General features: G+C 38.4%; 1 protein-coding gene across 3 annotated transcripts in view; it reads right to left on the bottom strand.

The window, feature by feature from the left end:
- The window catches only part of SPATS2 (spermatogenesis associated serine rich 2), a 139,516-nt gene that overhangs the window by 71,403 nt on the left and 46,437 nt on the right, over positions 1–21,676 (bottom strand). For all 3 annotated transcript variants that reach the window (XM_060657728.3, XM_060657730.3, XM_060657729.3), the window contains one exon: positions 5,237–5,502. In XM_060657728.3, the coding sequence (XP_060513711.1) occupies positions 5,237–5,261 (25 nt within the window). In that variant the 5' untranslated portion in view covers positions 5,262–5,502. The remainder of the gene's footprint in view (positions 1–5,236; positions 5,503–21,676) is intronic.

Genomic DNA, 21,676 nt, shown 5'->3' with positions numbered 1-21,676 from the left:
TCGAGCCCCACATTGGACTCTGCGCTGACACCTCAGAGCCCGGAGCCTGCTTTGCATTCTGTGTCTCCCTCTCTCTCTGCCCCTACCCCACTCACGCTGGCTAGCTCTCTCTCTCTCTCTCTCAAAAAAAAAAAAAAAAAAAAGTAAATGAACATTAAAAAAAAAAAAAAGACCAGAAGAGGGGCACCTGGGTGGACTCCATTGGTTAAGCAACCAACTTTGGCTCAGGTCATGATCTCACAGTTCGTGAGTTCAAGCCCCACATCAGGCTCTGCTGTCAGCACGGAGCCCACTTCGGACCCTCTGTCCCCCGCTCTCTCTGCCCCTCTCCCACATTCTCTTTCTCTCTCTCTCTCTCTGTCTCTCTCTCAGAAATAAACATTAAAAAAAAATTTTACTCTTTAAAAGAGATTATTAGGAAAACAGAAAGACAAGACCACAGGCTGGGAGAATATATTCAAAAATCATGTACCTGATAAAGAACTTGTATCCATAATATATAACTCTTACAACACAGTAATAGTAAGACCAACAACTCAACGAAAAAGTGAGTAAGGAATTTGAACAGACATTTCACCAGAAAGATAACACAATAGCTAATAATCACATGAAATGATAGTCAACATCATTAATCACTAAGGAAACCCAAATCAAAACCATAACGAGATACCATTCCACACCCAGTAAAATAGCTATAATAAAAAAGACTGACCATACCAAGTGTTGGCAAGGATATGGCACATCTGAAATCCATATATATTTTTGGTGGGACTGTAAATGGTATGAGCCATTTCGGAAAACAGTTTGGGCACTTTTCTTTGAAAATTACACATTTTTACTCTTAGGTACTTCTCCATGAGAAATGTAAACATATGCCTATATAAAGACTTGTGAGAAAAATGTTCAAATTTATAATTATTTATAATAGCCAAAACCAGAAATAATCCAAATGAATAATCAATGGCTGAATGGATAAACAAAATGTGATATAATCTGTGATATTGTGATATAATCGGAAATAAATATTTTTATCTTCATCCCCAGCTCATGGCTAGAGCTCCTAAAACCTTTGTAATTTCCTAGGCAATAAAGGTGCTAGGACCATCTTTTGTTCTAATATTTGGTCTTTGACTTCAACTCCTGACACAGAACTCCTAAATTCCTTGGAATTTCCTGGGTGATAGAAGCATCTTTTATTCTGTTTTTATTTTATTTTTTTTAAAGAGAATTGTTCTGGGTTTTTTACTTTTTTGTTTTTAATTTTTTATTTTTAGAAGGGGAGAGCACACATGCGACCAGGGCAGAGGGGCAGAGGGAGAATGAAAGAGAGAATCCCAAGCAGGCTCCACACCTGGCTCAGAGCCCAATGCAGGGCCCAATCCCACGACCCTGGGATCATAACCTGAGCCAAAACCAAGAGTCGGACGCTCAACTGACTGAGCCATCCAGGCGCCCCAGGGACATCTTTTATTTTAATGAAGCAACTTTGGTAGGTTCCTGAATAGCTTCGGTATGGGACTGGTCACCAGAAAGATCAAACCATGATTAGAAGCTTGGAACTTTCAGCCTCACACACTTTACTCCAGGAGCGAAGCAGAGCTAGAGCTAGAGTTAATAATCATGCACAGGTGATAAAGCCTCCATTAAAATCCCTAAAGTATGGTGATTTCAGGAGCTTCTGGCTTGGGGAACACATCCATGTGCTGGGAGAGGGGCACACCCCAACTTCACAGGGACAGAAAAACTCCTGTGTTTGGGAACTTTCCAGGCCCCACCTACGTAGCTCTTCACCTGGCTTTTCATCTGGCTGTTCATCTGTATCTTTTATCATATCCTCTGCCATCTAATAAACCAGTGAATATAAGTGTTTCCTGGATTCTGTGAGCTACTGAACCCGAGGAGTCGTGAAAACTGCTCATTTGCAGCCAGGTTGGACCAAAGTGTGAGTAACGTGGGGACCTTCTTGCCATTGGCATCTGAAGTAAGGGAATCTTGTGGGACTGAGGCCTTAACCTGTGGGATCAAACACTAACTCCTGGTAGGTGGTACCAGAACTTAATCGAATTGTAGGACATCTGCTAGTATCAGAGAATTGGTCAGTGTGGGAAAAACACCCATCATCTGGTTACAAAAGTGTTATGAGTAGCAGACTGTAAAAGAAAAAAGTTTTTCCTTTTCATAACTTTAATATTACTTAGTAGTAAAAAGGAACAAACTACTGATATAGTCAACAACTGATGAAACTCAAAAACACTACACTAGGTAAAAGAAGGCAGACACAAAACTATATTGTATTAATTTGTTTATATGAAATCTATAGAAAAAGTAAAACTCAAGAGACAAAGTAGATCAATGTTTGCCTGGAACTGGGGTTGGGAGCAAGAACTGATTGTAAGCAGGTAATAAAGAACTTTCTGGGGTTAGAAAAATATTTTACAACAGGATTGTAGTGATAGCTGCAAAGCTGCATAAATTTACTGAAAAATAATCAAATTGCACATTTATAAAAGGTGATTTTTATGGTATTTAAATTATACCTCAATAAAACTGTTTTGATAAGGGCTTGGATGTTGCAGACTGTCAAATCACCATAAGTTTCTAGACACTCTTCATTTCTAAATATTTCTCCAATGCACAGAGAGATATCAGTCCGTACTCTGAGAAGCACTGATCTAACTGATTTCTGCCAGGATGGCTAAAAGGAACAATCAATAGTTGTAAGTGAAATTGGCCTTAATTTAATTTAAGCCATTCCAAGTTTAACTCCACTAAATATTTCATTAAATAAGAAATTTACATGTATCACTGACAAAAGGAAAATGTTTTCATTCCACAATAGACCATGTTTCCATAACTCACTATAAAATGACACTTTGTGGAGCGCCTGGGTGGCTCAGTCGGTTAAGTGTCTGACTCTTGATTTCAGCTCAGGTCATGATCTCACGGTTCATGAGTTTGAGCCCTGTGTCAAGCTCTGCACTGACAGTGCAGAGCTTGCTTGGGATTCTCTCTCTTACTCCCCCTCTGTCCCTCCCCCCACCAAGAATAAATAAACTTTAAAAAATAATAAATAAATAAAATGACTCTTTGTAAATGAGTATCACTAGAAAACAAAAACTACCATATTAGCTCTCTTTTTGATGTTTTAAAAGCTAAGTTTATAGAGTCAGTATAATTATTTGGACTAACAAAGCCCACAACAATCAAATTTTAAATATATAAATGAATACATGAAATAAAATTATATAAATATTTTGTACTTTTTTTATTCAAATAGATTATACATACAGATTTACTTCAGAGAAAGTCCTAACAACAAATAAGCTTTCTTTTGTTCCCAACTAAGTTTTAATTCAGGCTACGTTCAATCAAAATTTGTTAGCACTTAATGCCTATGATATGGTCAAAAATCTAAATTCATTTTATAGTAATTAGATAGCAATTACAAAAAAGCAATGAATCTTTCTTACAGTTCTGGAAGAAGACAGACATGAATTAAACAAAGACTCTAGTTTTAACAAGGTCAAAGCAATCTGCTGAAGTTAACTTTTTAAGGAAAAATTAAATGCTAAACTTTTTAGAAGAAATTGTTTTATTTTAAAGTCTAGAGTCCTATTTTTACTATTGTATTTCTCATTTGTCGGAGGAAAACAGATACTCCATGTTTCCAGCATAACTAGGAAGAAAGCAAACTGAATGATGATGATTAAGAAGAAACAAACTTCGATTATAAAAACTTTTCAGTGGATAATCTCACTGCGTAAAACAGTTCAGTTTCTTTAGTAATCTAACCATTCCTTAGAACTCAGATTTCCTTTATATAGATTTACTATACAATGAAACTACAGCTTTCACAAACACAAGCAGCTCTGGTACATTATTTTCTTAGAATTAGGTTTTTGAACTACCAGGTCAAAATTAAGTTTAAAAGCATTTCCTTCATAGGGGTGCCTGGGTGGCTCAGTCAGTTGGTTAAGCATCTGACTTCGGCTTAAGTCACAATCTCACAGTTCGTAGGTTCAAGCCCCATGTCAGGCTCTGTGCTGACAGCTCAGAGCTGGAGCCTACTTCGGATTCTGTGTCTCCCTCTCTCTCTGCCCCTCCCCTGCTCTGTCTCTCAAAAATAAATAAACACATTAAAATAAATAAAACTAAAAAATAAAAGCATTTCCTTCATATTCAACACATGACACTTGAATCTATAGCTTTGTTTTGAATTAAAGAACATTAAATTTAAAATTGGGGCGCCTGGATGGCTCAGTCGGTTAAGCGTCCAACTTCAGCTCAGGTCATGATCTCACAGTTCGTGGGTTCGAGCCCCACATCGGGCTCTATTCTGACAGCTTGGAGCCTGGAGCCTGTTTCAGATTCTGTGTCTCCCTCTCTCTCTCTCTGCCCCTCCCCTGTTCATGCTCTCTGTCTCAAAAATAAAAAATAAACAGTAAAAAAAAAATTTTTTTTAATAAATAAATAAATTTAAAATTAAATTGAATGAGGCGGAAAAAAGCCAGGATAGCTACGGTCATTCTTTTAACAAATATATTCCAGTTATGTATAATAGTTCTAGTGCTATTGTTAAATTTGTTCCTTTGCATTTTTCCAGCTCTTCTAAAAAAGTTGAAAAAGTGATTTTATGGAGTCTCTATTGTCTTTCCCCTTCTCATAACTATTCTTGGTATTTCTTGATTCTCTGGATCTTATATTTTACTTTAGACAAGAAGCTAGAGTAATAATCCTGGAAGGAAAGCTAAAGAAGGAATCTAAAACTGGAAGCACTTACTCTTGCTTCATTTCCTGTCTCCAATGAAAGAATCAACTCATCAGATATAGAATATCCTGCAGTAAGTTATCTCCCACCATGCCCCCTAACATGTGTTCACACTCCAGAGAGTGCATTTTCTAGACGCAGTTGGCTTTCCGGCAAATATATCCCAATTTAATATAAAAGTAGAAAAGCAATTGTTATATGAGTTAATTCCCAAACTAGTAACACACAAAACTATACTCTAATATCTACAAATACTTAAAGAGACAACAGATAAAGTTGTGAATGTTGTATACTCTTCTAAAATTAACTGCAGTCAAGACAAGGAGATAAGTTATACCTATCAGTAGTATTGCACTGGGTGAGGGAAAATATGACCATTCAAAACACATTAAGAGAACCTTTTAAAAATATATATACCATTATTTCACAACTATGCTTTTAACAATTTATGCCCACATGTAATCTTACCCTTCTGGTTTTGTTTCCTAGACATTGTGATTTCTTTGATCTCAAAAAATACAGATGAAAAATATTCTTTTGCCTTGTCTGGGTTCTGACTGTAGTTATCTCTGATTTAAAAGTAGGCAATGGAAGTCTGTAGTTGGAGATGATAAATACTAAATCCTGGTTATCTGAAATTCTGCTCACTAGCTGTTGATCTCCTTTCCTTCTCTTCTATCAACTTGTCAGGAAATATCATCGCAGACATTCATGTCTCTTTTTCCAGGGAGATTCTGGAGGGAAAACACACAAACACATTCACTGTTACAGTAACAGCCATCTGTACAAAATTTCTAACCGATATCCATAGAATTTAGTTTGTATTTTTTCTAAAGAAAACTGGCTATTAAAAGTACTCTAGGAGGGCCTAGGTGGCTCAGTTGGTAAAGCATCTGACTCTTGGTTTCAGCTCAGTTCATGATCTCACAGTTCATGAGTTCAAGCCCCGCGTCAGGCTCTGTGCTGAAATCGTGGAGCCTGCTTGGGATTCTGTCTCCCTCTCACTTTACCCTTAACCCTGCTCACTTTCTACTCGTTCTCTCAAAAATAAACATTTAAAAAAAAAAAAAAAAAAAAGAATAGTACTCTAGAAAGAATGTAGCCATAAAAGGCAATATTTTAGTCTGTGAGAAACTTTAATCTTGGAGAAAGAGACAAACCAAAAAACAGACTCTTAACTATAGAAAACAAACTGATGGTTACCAGAGGGGAGGTGGGCATGGATAGGTGAAAAAGGGGATGGGGATTAAGGAGCGCACTTGTCATGAGCACTGGATGATGTATGGAATTGTTGAATCACTATATTGTACACCTTAAACTAATACAACACTGTATGTTAACTATACTGGAATTAAAGAAAAAGAAACTTTAATCTTAGAATCAGAACATCTCCTTAGTTCAGGAAAAAAAGTTGTCTTACTCTTATCTTTTGTATCTATCTCAAAAATCTTACCCTCATCTCTGCTTCACAAACTAAAATATTATCTCTTGTCACTCCCTAAGACCTTTCTTATCACCTGCTCTTCCTGCCCAAGTCAAGGATCTTTTTCTGCCTCTAGGATTTCCTCTATCTAACTTCTCTTCAGGCATCCCAGCTCAAATACAGCTGCAAGAAAACTGGGGAAGGGGGTGGGTGAATGGGGAAAGAACAAAGCAATTTTAATTAAAACCGAAACATCAAAATTTGGATTATTCCATAGTGCAAGAAGCTTCTATAAGTTGTAAAGATACAAAATGCTATTTTCTTCTGTATTACTTAACTTTAAAAAATACATGCCTAAGATTTCGGGGTAAAGAAAGCATGATGAGGATCAAAGAACTCTTACACCAAGACACATGATAGGAAAAACATTTTACATAATGCAACCCAAGAAGGAAATGAGAGCAACCCTCTGTGAAATACTCTCCAATGTGGAAGGAGGAGAAGGAAGGAATAAGTAGACAGCTGTGGTAAAGTTTAAAAAAATCCACCAAAAGTAAGAGCCTCTGTGGACACAGAGAACAGACTAGTGGTTACCTGCGGCAGAGGGGGTGGGAAAATGTGTGAAGGGGGTCAAAAGGTACAAATTTCTAGTTAAAAGATGAATAAGTCACAGGGAAGTAACATACAGCAAGATGACTAGTTCATACCATATTCCATATTTGAAAGTAGCTAGGAGAGTGGATCTTGAAAGTTCTTATCACAAGAAGAAAATTTTCGTACAGTGACAGATATTAACTGGACTAATTGTGGTGATCAATTTGCAATATATATAAATACTGCGTTATTAGACTGTACACCTACAACTAGTATGTCATGTCACTTACATCCCAAGAGTAAGATTCTCTACAAACCACTATAGGACTTGAGGAAAGATAGGGTGAACCTCAGGAGCTTCCTATCTTTCAGAGAATTGAGTCAAATTGGGAGAATCAGTCAAAGCCTGTGAAAGTACATGGAATTTACCACTGGATAGAGTGGGCCTGAGAGAAAACATTTTATGAGATTTTAGAAGAAAGAACAGAATTTAGATCTACTGCAAAGGATTAAACTCTTCAATGGCAAGCTCTTCTTTACCCTCATGTCCTCAGCCTAAAGAAAAGAGGATGAAAGCAAAAGTCAACAACTAACTGTAGCTGATGAGCAGGGTTTGGTGGGGATAGGTCCCAAATAAGGTGGGAAACATATCAAAGATATTTTCATCCGTACTCTGTAATTACAAATGAAAATTGTGAACACAGCTGTCCACATAAAACATAAAGAAGATAAAAAAAAAAAAAAAAAAAACATAGTAACTATAAAATCTATAACAAAAGAGATAACAAGAGAGAGGAAATTACCATGCAGCAGAGGAAGAAACAAATCAGGGAAACAATATAACCCCCCAAAACCAAAAGCGGATTCTCCCTTGAATACTAAGTTGAATACTTCAAGAAATGGGATTCAATAAAATAAGAGCTAGAAAATAAATGATAAAAATAGAATGAGGGATGCCTGGGTGGCTCAGTCGGTTAAGTGTCCGACTTGGGCTCAGGTCATGATTTCACCGTTCATGGGTTCGAGCCCCACATCAGGCTCTGTGCTGACGGGTCAGTCTGGAGCCTACTTTGGATTCTGTGTCTCGCTGTCTCTCTGCCCCTCCCCTGCTCATGCTCTATCTCTCAAAAATAAATAAACATTGAAAAAAAATTAAAAAAAAAAAAGAATGAAAGAAAGTAGATTGCAAAACTAAAGAAAAACTAAAAATCAAAACAACACCATTATAGATCCAATAAAAAGTCAGAAACAGCAAGAAATAGAATAGTACAGATGAAAATCGGGGCGCCTGGCTGGTTTAGTCACAAGAACACGTTACTCCTGATCTCAGGGTCATGAGTTTGAGCCCCATGTTGGCTACAGGGATTCCTTAAATAAAACTTTCAAAAGTACAGATGAAAATAGAAAAAATGGAATGGAGCAAAGCCTTAAGAAGAAAAAAGAGATTGCAACTAGAAAATAATGTTAGAGGGGCTCCTGGGTGGCTCAGTTGGTTAAGCATCTGACTTCGGCTCAGGCAGGTCATGATCTCATGGTTCACGAGTTTGAGCCCTGTGTCGGGCTCTCTGCTGACAGTTCAGAGCCTGGAGCCTGCTTCAGATTTTGTGTCTTCCTCTCTCTCTGACCCTCCTCCACTCATGCTCTGTCTCTGTCTCTGTCTCTCTCTCTCAAAAATAAATAAATATTTAAAAATTAAAAAAAAAGAAAAGAAAAGAATATTAGAGCACTAAAATGACCCAATCTAAGGATACTTAGGATCAATACAGGGACTCAGAAAATAAAGAACTCAATAAAGGAAACAAAAAAGCATTTACAGATAATATGCAAGAAAATTCCACTGAAATAAGGGATCTGAATCTGTTCACTCTCTACCTCCAATCTACCAGAAGAAATCCCATCTTTTCTACCTTTAAAATACATCACAATTGGAGCACCTGTGTGCTCAGTCAGTTAAACATCCGACTCTTGATTTCGGCTCAAGTCATGACCTCATGGTTTGTGAGTTCAAGCCCCACGTTGGACTCTGTGCTGATAGCATGGAGCCTGCTTGGGATTCTCTCTCTCTTCCTTTCTCTCTGCCCCTCCCCTGATCAGGCTCTATCTCTCTCTCAAATAGTTAAATTTAAAAATAAAATACACCAGAATTGAACCACTTCTCACTACCTCTCCTGCTATAGCCTCATCTAAGCCACAATCATTTCTCCCCTACATTGCTATCATCAGGACTGTAACAGTCTCTTAACTGGCATCCCGAGTCTTCTATCATGCCACTCTCCAGCTTCCATTTCACTTTAGCTGCTTTTAAAATTTAAGACAAACTGTGTCTCAAATCTGCTGCTCAAAGCCCTCCAGCTGCTCCCCATTTCATTCAAAGTAAAAATCAGAGTCCTTAAAGGACTAAAAGTGAGTAGCCTAAAAGGTCTTATCTGCTCTAGTACCCTGTCCCAATCCTCTCTTTATCTCTCTGACATAATTTCCTACTATTCTCTCCCTCCAGTACTCCATTCTAGCCATACTGGCCTCTTTGTTGCCCCTTTTATATCCTAGATATGTTCTCACCTTCAGGCCCTTGAGGTTCTCCCTGTGTAAGGAATGTTCATCCCTAGATACCTATCTACATGAAATAGTTCCTCACCTCCTTCAGATCTTTTCTCAAATGCTACCTTCTCTGTGGTTATTCATGAAAACCTACTGAACTTGGGGTAAGAAAAGCGAGAGTCCATGGCATTACTGCCTAAGGCTGTTCCCATTACCCCCACATCAGTGGGAAAAGTAGTTCTACCAAGGTGGGGAAAGCCATAAAAACTAGCAGCTTCACTCACAGAGAGGGCTGACTCGATTTGAGTCAAAGCACAGAACTCCACGCCCATCAGCATTGTCAGTAACAATGTGTATTCTTGGTGGCAAAGGGCCGAAGGATGCTGTCTTGGTTGGTACAAGCAATGGGCCAGCAGACTAGACAGAATTTAAAAGGGAAATCTGGAAACAAGACTATAAAGGATAAGTGCTCACATAGACACACTAGAGAGACTAGAGAGGACCCACTAGGAGCCTGTAAACACAGGAAGAAGAAACAGGAGAGGGCTCAGTGGAAAGTAAAAGTCTGAGCAGATTTTAAAAGGAGCTCCCCAACACACACAAAGATCTACTGGCACAGAGTGGAAGCCCTACTAGCTCACATGTGTTTAGCACAATCTTTGACAAATGGTTAACTGACCACTAAGCCATACGGATATAGGTGTGATTCCAGGAAAACACTCTTAAAAAAAATAAAAACAAAACAAAACAAAAACAACCCGAGCAGATATTACCAACCACACACTGGGAAGAAACATTCCACAGATTTAGTCCTGACGATAAAACAAAAAAAACTCTCAAAGGAAAAAACAAACCAGAATCCAAAGTTGCTACAATATATTATGTAAAATGTCTAGTTTCAACAAAAATTTATGAGACATGTAAAGATGCAGGAAAGTATGACCCAAACTGAAGAGGGAAATAAAACCCCTCATGGAACTGAAAATGTCCCTAAGTAAGACCAAATGCAAACTAAACAAAATCTTCCAACTACTTTAAAGGACTAAGAAAAATATGAAGACAATGTCCCAAACAAACAGGAAATGTCAGTAAAAAGATTGAATCATAAAAAAGAGACAAATAGAAACTCTAGAGATGAACACTGGAGTATAAGGGGGGAAAAAATCAGAAAACTTGATATCTAATCTGAAAAGAAAAGAATAAAGAAAATCAAAGCCCAGAGATCTATGGAACAACATCGAGTATAATATACACAACTTAGGAGTTCCAGAATTGGAGAGAAAGGACAGAAATAAGGACCAAAAACAATGCAAACTGATATATTTTAAAAAATTAGTCTACAGACTCAAGAAGCTCAATGAACTACAACTACAATAAACACAGAGTTCCATACCTAGATATATAGTAAAACTGATGAAAGCCCAAAACAGAAAATCTTGAAAGAAGCAAGAAAAAACAAACTCATCATTTACCAGGAAACAACAATATAACCGGTTGCTGATTTGTCATCAGAAACAAGGAAAGTCAGAAGATAGTGAGTGAAATGACATTTTCAAAATGCTGAAAGAAAAAACTGTCAAGCAATAATTCTATATCTAGCAAAACCATCTTTTAAAAGTAAAGGTGGGCAATCAAGAAGAATGAAATCTTGCCATTTACAACAACGTGCATGGAACTAGAGTGTATTTATTATGCTAAAGCAAAATAAGTCAGAGAAAGACAAATCATATGATTTCACTCATATAGGGAATTTAAGAAACAAAATAGATAAATATAGGGGAAGGGAAGCAAAAATTAGATAAAAACAGAGAGGAGACAAACCATAAGAGACTCCTAAATACAAAGAACAAACTGAGGGTTGTTGGCGAGGTGTTGGGTGGGGGGATGGGCTAAATGGGTGATGGGCATTAAGAATGACACTTGTTGAGATGAGCACTGGGTGTTACATGTAAGTGATGAATCACTAAATTCTATTCCTGAAATCATTATTACACTATATGTTAACTTGGATTTTAAATAAATAAATAAATAAATAAATAAATAAATAAATAAATAAATAAATAAATAAAAATAAAGCGAAGGTGGGAAGGGGTGCCTTGGGTGGCTCAGTCAGTTAAGTGTCAGGTCAGGTCATGATCTCACAGTTTGTGGGTTCGAGCCCTGAGTAGGGCTCTGAGCTGATAGCTCAGAGCCTGGACCTGCCTCTCTCTGCCCCTCCCCAACTTGTGCGCATGTTTACACCCTCTCCCTCTCTCTCAAAAGTAAATAAACATTTTTTAAAAATAAAAAAATAAAAGTGAAGCAAATGAGCACAAGAACAGGCAAAAACTATCTGGTGATAGCAATCAGAATAATGGTTACTTCTGGAGGGAGGGTGTCCCTTTGAGAACAAACATGAGGGAACTTTCTGAGAGGGCAAATGTTCTAGATCTTGATCCAGGTTGTCTTCACATGGGTGCATACATATGTAAAAATTCATTGAGCTTTATTTACTCTTAAGATTTGTGTATTTTACCATACATGAAACTCAAGAATCTAAAATTTCTCTTCTATAAAAACTAGAAGAGGGGCGCCTGGGTGGCGCAGTCGGTTAAGCGTCAGACTTCAGCCAGGTCACGATCTCGCGGTCTGTGAGTTCGAGCCCCGCGTCAGGCTCTGGGCTGATGGCTCGGAGCCTGGAGCCTGTTTCCGATTCTGTGTCTCCCTCTCTCTCTGCCCCTCCCCCGTTCATGCTCTGTCTCTCTCTGTCCCAAAAATAAATAAAAAACGTTGAAAAAAAAAATTTAAAAAAAAAAAAAAAAAAAAAAACTAGAAGAAAAAAGCCAAAGAAAAAACCGACTGAGCCACCTAGGCGCCCTGGAATACCATATTATATTAATTAAAGTTTGAAATGTGGAGAAACTAGTAAAGAAAATTTTTAAATATTAAATCTGGATGTTTATATTAATTTGCTACTTCTTATCAGATAGTAAAACAAATTCAAAATGGTCAGTCTTGGGGAGCTTGGGTGGCTCAGTCGGTTAAGCGACTGATTTTGGCTCAGGTCATGAATCTCGCTGGTCGTGAGTTCAAGCCCCGTGTCAGGCTCTGTGCTAACAGCTCAGAGCCTGGAGCCTCCTTCAGATTATGTGTCTCCCTCTCTCTCTGTTCCTCCCCTGCTCACATTCTATCTCTCTCTCTCTCTCTCTCAAAAATAAACATTAAAAAAAATTCAAAATGGTCAGTCTTGGATTAGTTATCTTTGTGAGCTATAGCTTAAAGCTAAGAAAAGCAATGAACCAGATTTCATATTCAGTTAGCTTTGATCTTAAAGAAGTACATTGTCACAGATCACACCCCTAGTACCAGCTACATAAGCATATACTACTGGTTTGTAGGCATTCTGTACAGTTCAGTGACTTCTCGAGGTGGAGACGAAGGACGAGAATGGACATGTACAGTTTTAGAACCTATTACTTTGACTTATTGTTAACTGTTATATTTATTTTTCATTTCAAAGCACAACAAAAGAGGGCATAAGGTTTTCATATTTATCAGACTGGGAACATGGGTTAAAAAAAGAGATGAGAAAAAGAAAAAGAAAAAGAAAGTAACATAGAGGTTACCAAAAACTAAGGGGAAGAAGAAAAAGAAGAGTTATTGTTTAATGGGTACAAAGTTTTTATAAGGCATGATGAAATGGTTTGCGGATAGTGGTGATAGTTACACAACACTGTAAATGAATTTAATGCCACTAACTTGCACACTTGTGAGTGGTTAAAATATTTCTAATTTTAGAAATAGACTTTAAACAGCCAAAACATCTTGAAAAAGAAAAACAATAACTTCCTGACTTCAAAACATATTACAAAGCTAAGGTATTCAAAACAGTAGTAATGGGGGGGGGGGCGCTCCTGGGTGGCTTAGTCAGTTAAGCATCCGTCTCTTGATTTTAGCTCAGGTCATGATCTCATGGTTCGTGAGTTCCAGCCCCAAGTCAAGCTCTGCACTGGTAGCGTGGAACTTGCTTAGGGTTCTCTCTCTCCCTCCCTCTCTCAAAATAAATAAATAAAACATTTTTAAAAAGTAGCATTGGCAAAAAGACACTTAGACCAAAGGAACTGAATAGAAAGCCCAGAAATAAACTCTCTTATATATGGTCAAATGATTTGTAACAAGGTACTAAAATCATTCACTGGGGAAAGGACAACCTCTTCAACAAATAGTGATGGGAAAACTGGATATCTGCATACAAAAGAGTGAAACTGAGCCCTTACTATACACCATATTAACAAAAATTAACTCAGATGCATTAAAGAGTTAAACATAAGACCTCAACTCCTGCAAGAAAAAAAACACAGAGGAGGGGCACCTGGGTGGCTCAGTCGGTTGAGGATCCAACTTCAGCTCAGGTCATGTTCTCACAGCTCATGAGTTTGAGCCCCGCGTTGGTCTCTGTGCTGACAGCTCAGAGCCTGGAGCCTGCTTCAGATTCTCTTTCTCTCTCTCTCTCTCTCTGCCCCTCCCCTGCTTGCACTCTGTCTCTCAAAAATAAAAAAAACATTAGAAAAAATTTTTTAAAAAACAGAGGAAAAACTTCATGATATTGGATTTGGCAATGATTTTCTGTATATGACATCCAAAGCGCGCGCACACACACACACACACACACACACACACACACACACACACAAAAGCAAAAACAGACAAATGAAACTACATCAAACTTAAAAACTGTATGTCAAAGTAAATAATCAACAGAGTTAAAAGGCAACCTAAGGAATGGGAGAAAATATTTGCAAATCATATATTTGATAAGCAGTTAATATCCAGAATTTTTTTAAGATTTATTTTATTTTTAGAGAAAAAGCACATGCACACACCATGGGAGCGAGGGGCAGAGGGAGAGAAAGAATCTACAGCAGGCTCCATGCTCAGCACAGAGCCCAACGTGGGGCTTGATCCCATGACCGTGTGATCATGACCTGAGCTGAAATCAAGAGTCAAATGTTCAACTAAGGTGCCCACAGGATATATTTTAAAAACTCCTACAACAAGAACAAAAACAAGTAACCCAATTTAAAAATGGGCAAAGGATTTGAACAGACATTTCTCCAAAGAATAAACAAATGGCCAACAAGGATATGAAAAGATACTTAACATCACTCATCATTAGAGAAATACAAATCAAAACCACAATATCATCTCACACCAGTAGAATGGCTGCTACCAAAACAAATAAAACAAAACAAACGAGAAAATCAGTGTTGGCAAAGATGTGGAGAAACTGGAACACTTGTTCACTATTGGTGTGAATGTAAAATGGTGCAGTCACTATAGAAACAGAATGGAGGTTCCTCAAAAAATTAAAAACAGAGACGCCTGGGTGGCTCAATTGATTAAGTGTCCAACTTTGGGTCAGGTCATGATCTCACAGTTTGTGGGTTCGACCCCCACATCAGGCTCTGTGCTGATGGCTCAGAGCCTGGAGACTGCTTCAGATTCTGTGTATCCCGCTCTCTCTCCTCAGCCCCTCCCCAGCTCATGCTCTATCTCTCTCTCTCTCTCTCTCTCTCAAAAATGAGTAAACATTTTTTAAAAAGTTTTTTAATTAAAAAAAATTAAAAACAACTATCATTATCATCCAGCAATCCCACCTCTGGGTATACATCCAAAAGGACTGAAAGCAGGGTATCAAAGAGATATTTGCACACCCATGTTCATTACAGCACTATTCAGAACAGCCAAGAGGTGGAAGCAATCCAAATGTCCATCAATGGATGAATAAACAAAATGTGGCATATGCACACAATGCATTATTACTCAGCCTTTAAAGAGAAGGAAATCCTGTCATATGCCACAACATGGATGACTGAGGACATTATGCTAAGTGTCAGTCACAAAAAAAGACAAATATTGTATGATTCCACTTATACAAGGTATCTAAAGTAGTCAAATTCATAGAAACAGAAAACAGAATGGTGGTTGCCAAGGGAAAGAAAGAAAGGCAAATGAGATATTGTTGTTTAGTAGGTATAGTTTCAGTTTTGCAAGATGAAAAATTTCTGGAGATATGTTGCACAACTATGAAAGTACACTTAACAGTACTATTCTGTATATTTAAAAATGGTGAAGGGGCGCCTGGGTGGCTCAGTCGGTTTAGTGTCTGACTGGCTCAGGTCATGATCTCATGGTTTGTGGGTTCAAGTCCTACATCAGGCTCTGTGCTGACAGTTGAGAGCCTGGAGATTGCTTCAGATTCTGTGTCTGTCTGTCTGTCTCTTTCTCTCTCTGCCCCTCCCCTGCTTGTGCTCTGTCTCTCTCTCTCTCTCTCTCTCAAAAATAAATAAATGTTAAAAATTTTTTAAATTTTTTAAAAATTTAGAAATAAAAAAATAAAGCTGTAAAAATGGTTAAGATGGGGGCACCTGGGTGGCTCAGTTGGTTAAGCGTCCGACCGTGGCTTAAGCCATGATCTTGCAGTTCATGAGTTCAAGCCCCGCATTGGGCTTTGTGCTGACAGCTCAGAGCCTGGAGCCTGCTTCAGATTCTGTGTCTTCCTCTCTCTCTGCCTCTCCCCCACTCATACTCTGTCTCTCTCTCTCTCTCAAAAATAAACAAACATTAAAAATAATAATAACTAAAAATGGTTAAGATAGTTAAATTTTAGGGGTGCCTGGGTGGCTCAGTCGGTTGGGCCTCCAACTCTTGATCTTGGCTCAGGTCATGATCTCATGGTTGGTGGGATCAAGCCCAACGCTGGGTTCGGCATTGACAGCACAGAGCCTGCTTGGGATTCTCTCCCTTTCTGCCCCTCCCCACCTTGTGTGTGTGTGTGTGTGTGTGTGTGTGTGCTCTCTCTCTCAAATAAATAAAGAAAAGATGGTAAATTCTATATTATTTCTTTATAATTAAAAATAAAATTATTTTTCAAAAATTTCAGAAATATAGTGATTTGGAAAAAGACAGATGAGAAACGTTAAACATGGTGGCTTAGCATAATTGATCACCACTAGTGGAAAACCAAACCAAAGTACATGCTCTACTAATGAGATGGAGTATATCATTAATACAGCAGTGTAGCAGTGGGTAAGTGAAGTCTCTAAAGCCAGACTGCCTGGGTTTCTAACCTAGCTCCACCACTTCCTAGCTGAATGACTTCAAGCAAGCTACTTACTTTCTTTATGTCTCACTTTCTTCATCTGTAAGATGCAAATAATGCTAGCATCTTCCTCACAGGGCTGTTATATGGTGTAAATGAGTTCACACAGATGTAGCACTAAAACAATGCCTAATACCTAACTGAAAACCACTCAATAAACATTGGCGGATATTCACTGCAACAAAAGATGTGTCCCCTAAAACTAAAAGGTTCCACGAATCATGGCTTATACAAGTTACTTAACAAGCAAGTGGGAACTTTACTAATATCATGGGTTACTAGCACCAGGTCATAATTACAGGTATAGCCAGAGCCTCAGAATGGTAACTCCATTAAATTTGGATGATGTGCAATTAGGAAACTGGAATGATCTGAAGCATTCTAAAGATAGAGTGGGTATAATTTTCAAGTCTTGGGGTACATAACTTCTCACACTGGCAAGCATCACAAGGACTAACAAAGGATTAACTGGACTATACATGAAGGTATTTATATAGTTAGTTTAAATTTAAAATACAAATTGTTACAAAATCTATCCACAAACAAAACCAGGGGGAAAGGGAAGGACAGGTAAGGAGGGAAGAAAATATAAAAAAACTAAATCCTCATCTTCCATAATAGGATTGCCCCCAAAAGACTGAAAAGTTAGCATAACCATATTATTCAGAAATATGGAAGTTAATACCAGAAGAAATGCTAATGACTATCCATGGAAAGCCAGAATTGGAAATGGGCTGCAGGGAGAGGTAGGGACTGTTTTTTTTTTTAATTATTATTATAAACTTTGTGATATTATCTGACTTTTTAATATCATGTGTGTACATATTTAGATTAAAAAATATTTTCACCTATTTTTTTCTCTCCCATAACCTATTTTACACAAATTAAAACTACTGAAACACCAATTTTTACCCTCAGACCAGCAAATACCCAAAACGATTATATATACTGGTAGTAAAGCCATAAAAAACAGGCCCCTTCATGTCTAAGAAGGTAAATTTACACAATACCTACAGAAAACAAGACAGTAATTACCAAAATTAAAAATGCATACACAATTTGACCCAGCAAGACAATTTCTAGGAATTTACCCTACAAGCATATTTGCAAATGTGTGAACTGATGTGATAATCAAGGTTATCCAATGCAATATTATTTATGATAGCAAGATATTGGAGACAATCTAACTGTCCAAAAATAGGACACTAGTTTCATAAATTATGGTTCATCCATACAATGAGACACTATGCAAATGTTTATGAATAAAACATACTGACATAATTAAACATATTGTTAAATGAATGTGATGGAGAAGATTATATTTATACTGTACATAAATACTATATATCTGGAAGTTATCGATAAACAAGAAACTTTCAATGGTGACAAATCCATTGAGTAATGGAAACTGAAAAAGACAGCAGAGGATGCTGGGTGGGTAGTTCAATCAGTTGAGCTTCCAACACATCATTTCAGCTCAGGTCACAATCCCAGGGTTGTGGGATTAAGCCCCAAATCAGGTTCCACACTGGGAATGGAGCCTGCTTGGGATTCTCTCCCTCTCTCTCCCTCTGCCCCTCTCCCCTGCTCTTGTGCTTCAGTCTCTCCCTCTAAAAAGAAAAGAAAAGAAAAGAAAAGAAAAGAAAAGAAAAGAAAAGAAAAGAAAAGAAAAAGATAGCAAACTAGGATAAGAAAGACTTTTCAATCTACCTTTTAATATTTTGACAATGTAACTACATAAACATCTGCTTGAAAATTTTCAATACTTTTTTTAAAGGACTCCTTTCCAGTAAATTAAATCAAAGCCGAAAACCCTCAATTGAATCTAAATAATATTTATTACAACTCAGTAACCCAATCAACAGGTTCAAGAAATGTATCAGTAAGGACCTACAGACACTAACTGTCTAGACCTGCAGAGTAATAACCAAAAACAAGAAAATGGGAAGTTCCAAACAAAAACTTTTTTCCTGATTTTTAAAGGACTGCAAGAAAGTAACCAAGAGTTTTTATTCCACAATATCATCAGTTTGCCAATAAATATCATTCTCATTAGGTTTATAAATGAATATGAAAAAGGAGAGAGATGCATATTAATGTGCTGATATATTCTAAAAAACAATTAGGAACAAAGATGATATACTTAATGATGTCAAAAAAGTGAAGGTGACGGCAGAAAAACAGACATTCAGATCAACGGAACAGAACAGAGTACCCAGAAATGAACCCACAAACGTATGGCCAACTTTGACAAAGCAGGAAAGAATATCCAATGGAATAAGACAGTCTCTTCAGCACATGGTGCTGGGAAAACTGGGCAGCAACATGCAGAAAAATGAACCTGGACCACTTTCTTACACTGTACACAAAAAAAAAACTCAAAATGGATGAAAGACCTAAATGTAAGACAGGAAGCCATCAAAATCCTTGAGGAGAAAGCAGGCAAAAACCTCTTTGACCTTGGCCACAGCAACTTCTTACTCAAAATGTCTCTGGAGGCAAGGGAAACAAAAGCAAAAATGAACTACTGGGTCCTCATCAAAATTAAAACCTTCTGCACAGTGAAGGAAACAATCAACAAAACTAAAAGGCAACCAATGGAATGGGAGAAGGTATCTGCAAATGATATATCAGATAAAGGGTTAATATCCAAAATCTATAAAGAACTTATCAAACTCAACACCCAAAAAACAAATAATCCAGTGAAGAAATGGGCAAAAGACATGAATAGACACTTCTCTAAAGAAGACATCCAGATGGCCAACTGACACATTAAAAATGCTCAACAGGGGCGCCTGGGTGGCGCAGTCGGTTAAGCGTCCGACTTCAGCCAGGTCACGATCTCGCGGTCCGTGAGTTCGAGCCCCGCGTCAGGCTCTGGGCTGATGGCTCGGAGCCTGGAGCCTGTTTCCGATTCTGTGTCTCCCTCTCTCTCTGCCCTTCCCCCGTTCATGCTCTGTCTCTCTCTGTCCCAAAAATAAATTAAAAAACGTTGAAAAAAAAAAAAAATGCTCAACATCACTCATCATCAGGGAAATACAGATCAACACCACAATGAGATACCACCTCACACCTGTCAGAATGGCTAACATTAACTACTCAGGCAACAACAGATGTTGGCAAGGATGCAAAGAAAGAGGATCTCTTTTGCACTGCTGGTGGGAATGCAAACTGGTGCAGCCACTCTGGAAAACAGTATGGAGGTTCCTCGAAAACTTAAAAATAGAACTACCCGGGGCGCCTGGGTGGCGCAGTCGGTTAAGCGTCCGACTTCAGCCAGGTCACGATCTCGCGGTCCGTGAGTTCGAGCCCCGCGTCAGGCTCTGGGCTGATGGCTCGGAGCCTGGAGCCTGTTTCCGATTCTGTGTCTCCCTCTCTCTCTGCCCCTCCCCCGTTCATGCTCTGTCTCTCTCTGTCCCAAAAATGAATAAAAAAACGTTGAAAAAAAAAATTAAAAAAAAAAAAAATAGAACTACCCTACAACCCAGCAACTGCACTACTAGGTATTTATCCGAGGGATACAGGGATGCTGTTTTGAAGGGGCACATGCACCCCAATGTTTATAGCAGAACTATCAACAATAGCCAAAGTACTGAAAGAGCCCAAATGTCCACTGACAGATGAATGGATAAAGAAGATGTGGTTTGTGTGTGTGTAGGTGTGTGTGTGTGTAGGTGTGTGTGTGTGTGTGTGTGTGTGTATACACATACACACACACACACACACCTACACACACACACACCTACACACACAAAGGAGTATTACTCGGCAATCAAAAAGAATGAAATCTTGCCATTTGCAATTATGTGGATGGAACTAAAGGGTATTGTGCTAAGTGAAATCAGAGAAAGACAAGTATCATATGATTTCACTCATATGTGGACTTTAAGATACAAAACAGATGGGGGCGCCTGGGTGGCTCAGTCAGTTGAGCGTCCAACTTCGGCTCAGGTCATGATCTCGCGGTCCATGAGTTCAAGCCCTGCACCAGGCTCTGTGCTGACAAGCTCAAGCTCAGAGCCTGGAACCTGCTTCAGATTCTGTCTCTCTCTCTCTCTCTCTCTGCCCTTCCCCCGCTCATGCTCTGTCTCTCTGTCTCTCTCTCTCTCTCTCTCCGTCAAAAATAAATAAACATTAAAAAAAAAATTAAAAGATACAAAACAGATGAACATAAGGGAAGGGAAGCAAAAATAATATAAAAACAGGGACAGGCACAAAACATAAGAGACTCTTAAATATGGAGAACAAACAGAGGGTTGCTGGAGGGGTCATGGGAGGGGGATGGGCTAAATGGGTAAGGGGCATTAAGGAATCTACTCCTGAAATCGTTGTTGCACTATATGCTAACTAACTTGGATGTAAATTTAAAAAATAGGGGCGCCTGGGTGGCGCAGTCGGTTAAGCGTCCGACTTCAGCCAGGTCACGATCTCGCGGTCCCTGAGTTCGAGCCCCGCGTCAGGCTCTGGGCTGATGGCTCGGAGCCTGGAGCCTGTTTCCGATTCTGTGTCTCCCTCTCTCTCTGCCCCTCCCCCGTTCATGCTTTGTCTCTCTCTGTCCCAAAAATAAATAAAAAAACGTTGAAGAATAAAAAAAATTAAAAAAAATTAAAAAAAAATAAATAAATAAATAAAATGGTAAAATAAATAAACTATTTTTAAAAAGTGAAGGTGAGTATAAGTCTTTTTTTAAATTTTTTTTTAATGTTTATTCACTTTTGAGAGAGAGAGAGAGAGAGCGCGCGAGCATGAGCAGGGGAGGGGCACAGAGAGGGAGACACAGAATCCAAAGCAGGCTCCAGGCTCTGAGCTGTCAGCACAGAGCCCTACACAGGGCTCGAATCCACAAACCACGAGATCATGACCTGAGCTGAAGTCAGACACTTAACCAACTGAACTGCCCAGGCGCCCCCAAATCTGTTTTCTTAATAAATGTCTTTACTCATTGGCACTTTCTAATTAATATGCCACTCTAATTAAAAACTTTCCCATTATTATAAGGCCTAGCCACCATAAGTTTTCTTCTGGAAAATGAAATTTTCATTTATAAAAACCAGTAAATTATGAAAAGCAATTTTTTTAATGTTTATTTATTTTTGAGAGAGAGAGTGGGGGGGGGGAGGGACAGAGAGAGAGGGAGACACAATCAGAAGCAGGCTCTAGGCTCTGAGCTGTCAGCACAGAGCCCAAGGAGGGTCTTGAACCCAAACTGTAA

The sequence above is a fragment of the Panthera onca genome, chromosome B4, assembly GCF_046562875.1.
Source record: "Panthera onca isolate mPanOnc1 chromosome B4, mPanOnc1 haplotype 2, whole genome shotgun sequence".
NCBI classification, from domain to species: domain Eukaryota; kingdom Metazoa; phylum Chordata; class Mammalia; order Carnivora; family Felidae; genus Panthera; species Panthera onca.
Note: the sequence above shows the minus strand (reverse complement) of the source record. Positions and strands in the feature narration are given on the sequence as shown.